General features: G+C 40.6%; 1 protein-coding gene across 1 annotated transcript; it reads right to left on the bottom strand.

The window, feature by feature from the left end:
- Positions 1–6,518: 6,518 nt before the first annotated feature.
- Positions 6,519–8,951, bottom strand: LOC146455381 (uncharacterized). Its single transcript, XM_085094381.1, has one exon. The coding sequence runs from the start codon at positions 8,949–8,951 to the stop codon at positions 6,519–6,521; it is 2,433 nt and encodes an 810-aa protein (XP_084950507.1).
- Positions 8,952–9,308: the final 357 nt, after the last annotated feature.

Here is a 9,308-nt window from a genome sequence, read left to right as displayed (position 1 = left end):
TTTACTGGAAACCTGTTTTTGAGTATGCTTTTGCTCATCCTATGATATTATTTTATCATATTTGGTTAAAAACAGCATGGATCGCGTCTCCAACGGAACATGAAAAGAAGAGGTGGGAAACGTGAAGGCGCCGGGCGGAAGAAATCGCCTGCGTTGACTAAAATAACGAGAGAAATGGTTTAAAGCAAATACCAGCGTGGGGGATGCCCAAATTTTGACCCTATTTTCGTCACCGCAATGTTTAAAAGAAAAGAAAGAAGAAAACGCCTATAAAATTCAAATAGACTTTTTAAGCCCTGTATGAAAAAAGGGATAAGTTAGTCTTCTAGTGAATTCGTAATTTTCAGTCTATTGTTTGGCAATGCTTATACAGCAAGACTGATTTTAATCCCAAATTCACAGAAGTGGAACCATGCAGGTGATACACAAACGAAACCTATCAGCTTCATTCTTTTTAACGATTTTCATATTAGCCAAAGTTATTTGCTCTTTTGGGGAGTTAATAAATATTTTATAGCGCAGTGGAGCAAGACGAAATTGTTCATTAATAAGAAGAAAAACTGTTTGAAAAAGTCCAACAAAATACAAGTTATGGAATGATGACTCCACAAAAAAAGCGGTAAGGCATTTTAGTTTGCTTTCAATCTCATTTTAAACTGGCCTTACTTTGTTCTTATATTTCCCCCGACTTACCTTGAAAAGTAAAGTGTTTTATTCATATAATAACAGAATGTTAAATGTTACCGTTATTATCATCAAGACAACTGTTAATAATACTGTGACGAAGCTGGACATGAGTAAGATGATTTTTAAGTTCAGCTGAGTGACTTTATTAAGTGCGGATAGCTATCATTGATAATGGTGCGCTAAGTGAATCTGATTGCACGTTTGGGTATGGGTTTTGTAGTGTCGTGAATAACAATTTGATGTGTTAAAGGGACACTGTCATGGCGACTTTGCTATATTTTCGTCAAAATGGCTCAAATATTTGACAAAGAACTTTTTCTAACATAAAATTACTGTTAGAGCACCGGGAAGGGAATATCAAGGGATTTATCCGGGGAAAAACAAACTATAACTAGTCTTTGGTGACTTCTCTACAATACACAGGAGGAACTTGAAAGAATTGGCAAATTGTTTTCAAGTTGCAATCCATTTCCATCCTAGCCGTCCCCAGCCGAAGATAATTAATACTAGTTTCTGTGCATTATTAGGGTTATTTTTAACAAAACTGAACCATTATTTTGACGGTTCCGTCAATTCAAATATGCTTTTTGGCTATTCAAAGTAACACAAAAAATCGGTGACACTGCCCCTTTCATGAGCGGAATTTATTAAGCACGAGAATGCGTCATGTGCAGAAATCAGTGTGGATTACATTTATGAATAATTATATGTCAACGGTATATAAGTAAGAGTGAATTATCATTAAAGTTGTTCTAGTTGTGATCTCTAAACCGGCGTATCTGAAACTCTATAGGTTTAGTTCCATTATGAAAAACATTTTATATACGAGGCGATCGAATTTAACCTGGCACTTTCCAAAATAGCGAAACATTGTAAGTTGAAGATGACTTAGCGACTCCGTGGCGCTGCAGGTGTGTATGTTCAGCAATATGTTGATTCGCATGTCGGTTGTTTTAAACGGCCACTGGCAAAAAAAAAATCGCCCGCTGCCTCAAAGTTCTCCTTGAAAGCAGCAAGGCTTCAGCAACGTCCAATTTAACACTAAGGAGCCAGGAGAGAACGTACACGTAGTCAACGATCAGTGCGCTGCTTACTATTTTGTCTGTGTTCTATGCGACTATACTGCCAATGCCAACGGACATCTGTATTAGTTAGAAAACATGCTTCAACTGGGAGTGGATAAACAATCTTTAACCTTTCGGTATCTCGAAATTGCAGATAATTAAACTAGATTTACTCCTGTATGAAATGAGGATGTGTATAATAAAGTTCTGGGGCTAAAACCATTCCTGGACTACCAATCAGATCCAATCGGAACGTCTGCATACTTATAACTGGAATCTTATTTCTAGCTAAGATCCTAATATTGTTAATATTCTACTGCATCTCAACGTTAGCATATTTTTGTGTTAGTGATGATGATGAAAACGTCTAAGCGCTTTAATTCTTCTATTTATTATGAGCCGTTATACCAGATATACGTTAAATATGAGAGCAATTATTTTAGGTGTTTTCATTTGTTACAATCGATATGATAATTTTAAAAGATCTACTTTTCTAAACTGTCATCGCTGAACGCTGAGAACAACTTGGGCGAATCGACGACTCGACGCGTACCGGTTCAAGATATCGTTTACACTACTGTATAGGTGTATTGCAATCAATCCCTGAAGATCCAAAAAAGACAAAACAGAAGGTCCTGTCATACAACATGGCTGTCACACCATTGTCTTTTGGATTTTAGGGTTTGGTTACAAACCACCTATTTTGCATTGATTCCTTTTGTGAATGCCCTCTGAAATTAATATGGTGGTAATAGAGTTGATGTTCTTGGGCGTAAATATGTTTTTGGCCATTGTCAGATCTCAGGCTCAGCTCGGATTAAAATGAGCCTGAGTCAGACCAAGGACATATTTACGCCCGCGAACATCAACATTTTTGTTATATTTCCAAGTGACGCTTTCGGTTGCCATTGTGGTTTCTTAAACTACCTAATATCAAACTCAGAACGGTAAAAAAAAAAGTCCAAACTCGGCCATTACTAATTGCATACAGCCGTGTTTGTATCCCGACCAGGATAACCGTCAGAAACCGTTAAAAACACTATCGTACCAAGCTGTGGTCGTTTGATACCCAATATATACTGTTGTTGTTACATAGTGTTATTGGTTCAGCCATACCCAGTTTCTTTTCATGTGTAAATTTCCTATTTATGCTTAGTTACACAAATATACGTCTAAGGGAAATGTTGACTTTTAAAACGGGGTAAAATACGAACAAATTTTCAGTTGCATGTAGTAATAAGTGCGCAGTCCAATAAATAAACAAACCAAATGCTTTCTTAATCTATTGGCTACCGATGACCCTCGTGGACTAGTCGTATTTACTTACTCTTCTAATTTCCATCTTAAATTGTTCCCATTATAGAAAGGTCACGAATGCCACAACATTTCTGGTTAACGCTGCTTTCCAAGTTGCATTTTCTTTTACAATCATAGCTGCTGTCACTCGGCAAAGAATGTGTCAAAACTTTCACTTCGAGTTGGATAAAGCCGTCATCATAGACCACGCCCTCGATGGACACGTGTTTGAAAGACGAACAGTCAAAACCGCTGCACAGTGTCACGTTATGTGTAGAGAAAATTGCCGGTGTGTATCCATGAACTATTTACAAACTACTGAGGAGGAAAATTGTGAGCTGAACGACGAGAATAAAGAAAGGAAGCCAGATTCGCTGAAATTTAAATCAAATGTACAGTACTATGGTTTGCTCAGGAGCTATACTATAGAGGTAAGAAACTGAAATCACCAAGTTGCTTACTGGACTATGTGGAAAATTGTTTGCGAAGTCATAGTATTAGGAAAGTAAAATAACAACAACCAAAAATAGGAAAAAGAAGAAAAAAATTAACACTACAAACAGCAGAGGAATCGAGAAAACTTTGCGTGTGTATGTTTCACACATACTGAGATTTACTAATAGAATTGGATCTGTTAAAAACCCGGCTCGAAAATTCTCGCAGCCAATGACAACAGCGAAAGGACTTTCTCACACGTGGGAAATCCGTTTCGTCCAATCAGAAAGCGGCTGTCAAAACGCATCAACATTTTCAATGAACTTGGTAGCTTTAATTTGGCGTAGCTTAGTCGATGGCGCTAGCTTTTTCACGGCTCTAAGTATCTCGCTCGCCGGGATTTCGGCTTTTTCGCAGGACATTTCTAGACGAGTTTAAAGCATTCTGATAAACAATTACTGATGGCTGAATGTTCTGGCAGTAGGTTCAAACCTTTGGATAAACCCATCGAATAATATATCACCGACCAAGAAAACAAAAATACTCGAGCAAAAACGCAGCGGGGTGTGGAGCTTCTTACTGCATTTCTGGTGGAGAAAAACGAACAAAGAAAAAAAAATTGAAGAAATTCAACCAGAAGAGCTCAACCGCTACGTTGGTGAATTGATTGTTAGTGTGAAAAGAAAAGATGGCCAAGACTATGAACCGTCAAGCCTTTGAGGGTTGTTTTCAAATTTCAACCGGTATTTAAAAGAACGCAAGTACTCAGCGAGTATAATATCATCGAAGACATTGCGTTTGATCAAACAAGAAAATGCCTTTACGAAAATAATTTACTCCGAATCTCAAATGCCGAAGCTATACTAAACACAGGGAGGCTTTTCGATTCGGTCCATTTTGGCTTGAGAGGCTGAAACGAAAACTAGAACGGGAGCTGAACCTCGTGATGTCAGGAGCTGTTGAACCGAAGGCTTTCGCAGCACCAAACGGTCCACCCGAAAGAGATCCAGTTGCCGTTTACAAGATTTATTCCGAAAAGCGACCTGACGCGATGAATAAACCTGAAATTACGTGATATTTTAGTGTACTTCCATTTCGTGTACTTTCACTATAGCAATAAAACACAATCGAGAGCCATGTGTACATGTTTACCAAACTTGTTCATCGCGGCAAAATCTTAGTATGTATAAAACAAACACATTACAGCATGGGAAGTGCTTTCTACGGTGTTTACGCACTCTTTGTTTTGTATCAAAAATCTCACTCGTTCGCTGCGCTCACTCGTTCGATTTCTGATACGTCAACAACTATTGACGGACTGACTGACTGACTGACTGACTGCCTAAGTAGCTTACTAAAGTAAGAGAGATGTTTGAGCTTTTGCACCTACTCAGTTCCAGCAATCTCTTGATTTTAAGATATAAGTTAAAGTTTCAGTTTGACCGATTACTCCAAAAAACTTTAAAATTAACTGCACTGGCAGGATTGATAACTGTGTTTTAACTTAACAGGGTGGAGGAAACTACGTCCCAGGTAAACATGGCTGTATGAACGGGTGTTGTCAACCGAATCCTTGTCTTCACGGAGGAGAGTGTCAAGAGATCTGCGACCCTAAAGATAAGAGATTTCGCTGCTTTTGCCCCGTGAACTACATTGGCGAGCGTTGCGAAATTAGGTGCTATGAAAGCTGCTTGAAGGCTTCAAAACCTGGCGCCATTAAATCTGGTGTCTTAGCTATATGTGACGGAAAGAGCACGGCATTTCACGTTTACTGCGATATGGAATCGGAGTATAAGTTTGTTTGGACCCTTTTTCAGTCATTTTCATTTGATCATAGAAAGCTTCTGGAAAACAAAGGCTTTGGAGTGGATTTTCCTATCGGTGTAAACCTAACTTATATAGACTGGAACTATTATCGTTTACCCCTGTCGCACATGACATATATCATGCAAAAGTCTACTCACTTAAGAGTTACTTGCAACTTTAATGAAGATGGTCTTCAATACACAGACTACGTGCGAACTGTATTAAAAAATCAACCCATTTTGTCAAACTTTGAAAACAGTTGTAAATGGTATGGGTACCTAAATATACGTGGAATTGATTGTACTTCCTGTACTGCTCTGACCAGTCAAAGAGAGGGACAGCCATGGTTTATAAATAGCTACTCTAGCAAAGGAAATGGTTGTCAATTTAACGGTAAGCCAGGAATGGGAAGCAGTGAACATAATTTTGGATGGTATCAAGACGGTAAAGTGAACCCGAACCACCGGTGCTCGTCTTCTCCTTCTTCCACCACTGAACATTGGTTTGGCAGCAAGAAATAGATGCTTGGAACGATTGTATTTTTCAAACATTTACTATAAAACAAAAGCAATTACTGCAGACGTTTCGAGAAAACTCTGAGAAAAGGTTATCGGAAACTTTACAAGAATATTGGGAACATATCTGGCTTTCCTAGCCCAAGCATATAAACTAGAGCAAATTTGACTAGTAGGCTAGCCGAAATGCCAGAATAATTATTCGCACCGTCTGAGCATTTCGAGACAAGGAAACGGCCACATCAAAAGCCCTTACAGTTTCAAAGGTGGTGTAATATGAAGAAATCAGTAAGCATGCCTTCTATGAGAAGGTTTGTTTTCGAAAGATCCACTGCAAAGAACGAAAACGAATACAAAAAAAAAGAATAAAAAATTATAAATAAATAGAAAATCTTCCGATTTTCCTTAACAAAATTAATAATTCTTTACGATACCTTTCACATTTTTAGAATAGTTTAGTCAACAGTTCTTCTAATGGTAAAAATACTAAAATTGCAGTCAGGGATAGACATCAGAACTAAAAATACTTTTTTGTTTGGCACTGACTATTGTTAACGCTAGAAACAACGTTAATGAAGCATCAAAGACGTTTCGGCCAAACAACTTCGGCCTTCATCGGTTATTTTGAAAAGCCAACTGAATCACGGCTTTGTAACGGTTCACAGTTCTGCGCGTGCTACGCCAGCAAAACGCAATGAATGGCAGCCGCGCGTGTTTACATGAGGGTTTTGTAGACATCCGGGATAGCAATATGTTCGTTTCCTGCGTGGTTGTCACTTTGCGAATACCAAGCCTCGAGAAAAAGTCTCTCGTGAAAATTACGAGCCTTGTCTACAATTGTCGCATGGTCAAAGTCTATATTATGGACAAACTGGTTCGCGTGTTGCGCAATTTTGGAGTTACTATCTCCAATCCGAACTGCCCGTTTATGTTCTTTTAACCTTGTGTCCAAGGCTCGGTCAGTCTGTCCATAATACACGAAATTGCAATCAGTGCAGCCGACCTTGTAAACAACACCTCGGCACTGCAAAGCAGAAGGTTTGTCCTTTGGTCTCGGGAAACGCGTGCGCAAAACATTGCAAGGTTTGTAACCCACTTTAACACCATTGTTGCGTAGTACTCGCGAAATTCTCTCAGAGACGCCTCTAACATACGGAAGAACAACAAATGTTGACGTTGAAGTTGCGCTAGCGCTGGAAGCGTCGTTGGTATTTGAATCGCAGCGGAGAGCGTTGTGGTAGGACTTGCAACTCCGAATAAAACGCAGAGGGTAGTTGTTATCTCTTAGCACTTTGATGACGTGTGTCCTCTCTCTAGACCGCCCCGAATTTGTTGATGGAATTTCTTGGGCCCTGCGAAGGAGAGTATTAACGACTGACCTCTTGTGCTGCGATGGGTGGTGGGAGTTGTAATCGAGGTATTTATCTGTGTGTGTTGGTTTTCTGTACACACTGACCTGTATGCGACCACGTACTCGAGTTGTCGTTGTGTCTAAGAAGGAAATCCCGTTATCCTTCTCAAGCTCCTTGGTGAACTGTATGTTAGGGTTAACAGAATTCAGATGATCATGAAATTCTTGTATGTAATCCTTCTTAAGACACGCATGGCTGTCGTCCACGTATCGGTACCACCAGCGTGGAGGATGAGTAGCGGTGGCAATTGCGCTTTCTTCTATGTACTCCATCACCAAGTTAGCGATAGTGGCACTCACGGGGGACCCCATGGCACAGCCGAACGTTTGCTGGTAATGTTCCTGTTCGTAAGTGAAGAAGCTGTTCTTCAGGACAAACTCCAGTAACTTCATGATGTTTGTTACAGAAATAGCTGTGCGATCCGTTAGAGTTGCGTCATGTTGTAATTTTTCACGGACAATCTGCAAAGCGAGGTCTACAGGAATGGACGTAAACAATGCAACGACATCGAATGATACCATGATCTCATCTTCCGCAATTGGTTGGTCTCTAACGTGTTGTGCAAACATAACACTGTTAGTTACCGTGTATTTATCCTCCAGTAGCGGGGATAAGATGGAAACCAAATGTCGGGATACAGAGTAGGTTGGTGCGTAGATGCAGCTAGTTATTGGGCGTAGTGGTATGCCAGGCTTGTGGATCTTTGGAAGCCCATAGAAGGCTGCGGGGGTAGCATCTGTGCTGTGAAGACGGTGATACAGCTTTGGAGCTACTTGCTTGACATTCGGGTCATGAGTGGAAGGACACGACTTAATTTCTGATAATAAGTTGTTAAGGTCCTTTTCAACCCGTGATGTTGGATTCCTGCGTTTGTCTGTGACCTTAGTGTAAGTGTCTTTATCGCTTAATAGAGTACGAACCTTCTCATGGTACTCAGCCGTGTCCATAACGACTACAGCCTTCCCTTTGTCTGCTGGCACAATGGTGATGGTTGGGTCCTGTTGGAGAGTCCGAACCGCGGCGAGTTGTTGTCGTGTGATGTTCTGACTAGCCTCGGGTTTGCTGTTCTTCAAGATGTTTACAATAGAGGCACGTATTGTCGCTTTAGCGCTTCCTGGAAGGTTGTAAATCCCAGACTCAACGTGCGCAACGATGCGCGACACCGGGATGGTTCTTGGAGTTGTAGCAAAATTAAGGCCATTTCGTAACGCACTCGTTTCGTGGTCACTGAGTTGACGGTGGGACAAATTCATCACCCATCTGTTCTTATCGACGTACGGATCTTCCGTAATGAAAGCGCCCATGTCAGTAAGTTTTCGTGAATGTCGGTTCTTAAGTGTTTCTTTTAGCTTGCGGGCATTGTGGCTGATCACGTTAGAAAGTGCTTCGAAATGCTCGTGAGAAATTATCGACGACAACTTACGCAGAAGGTCGGAACACTGGTCGTACAGTTGGTTGACTCTTTGGTGAGAAATCTGTATACGAAGTTTCAGAAAACTCCAACCCGCCTTTGTCGTGATCTTGAAACCTTCTTTGCATTTGACCGGAGGGTTGAAACGGAGGCTCTTCGGGAGGATTTGCGCTCTCTTCAGAGCGTGATTGAACGTTAAGTGCTCCTTTTGCTTCACATTGTTCAACGACTTCCGTTCCAAGGCTCTTGCGATCTTTGCAACATGTGAACCATGTCGTAAACTAATTAAACTAAAAATACTAAAATTGCAGTCAGGGATAGACATCAGAACTAAAAATACTTTTTTGTTTGGCACTGACTATTGTTAACGCTAGAAACAACGTTAATGAAGCATCAAAGACGTTTCGGCCAAACAACTTCGGCCTTCATCGGTTATTTTGAAAAGCCAACTGAATCACGGCTTTGTAACGGTTCACAGTTCTGCGCGTGCTACGCCAGCAAAACGCAATGAATGGCAGCCGCGCGTGTTTACATGAGGGTTTTGTAGACATCCGGGATAGCAATATGTTCGTTTCCTGCGTGGTTGTCACTTTGCGAATACCAAGCCTCGAGAAAAAGTCTCTCGTGAAAATTACGAGCCTTGTCTACAATTGTCGCATGGTCAAAGTCTATATTATGGACA

This window comes from Pavona decussata, unplaced genomic scaffold, assembly GCF_977016875.1.
Source record: "Pavona decussata unplaced genomic scaffold, jaPavDecu1.1 SCAFFOLD_278, whole genome shotgun sequence".
Taxonomy (NCBI): domain Eukaryota; kingdom Metazoa; phylum Cnidaria; class Anthozoa; order Scleractinia; family Agariciidae; genus Pavona; species Pavona decussata.
The sequence above is the reverse complement of the archived record's forward strand: the minus strand, read 5'-3'. Positions and strand labels throughout refer to the sequence as shown.

Coding starts and splice junctions, on each gene's coding strand:
- LOC146455381 (XM_085094381.1), bottom strand. CDS start 8,951: ATGTCTATCCCTGACTGCAATTTTAGTATTTTTAGTTTAATTAGTTTA.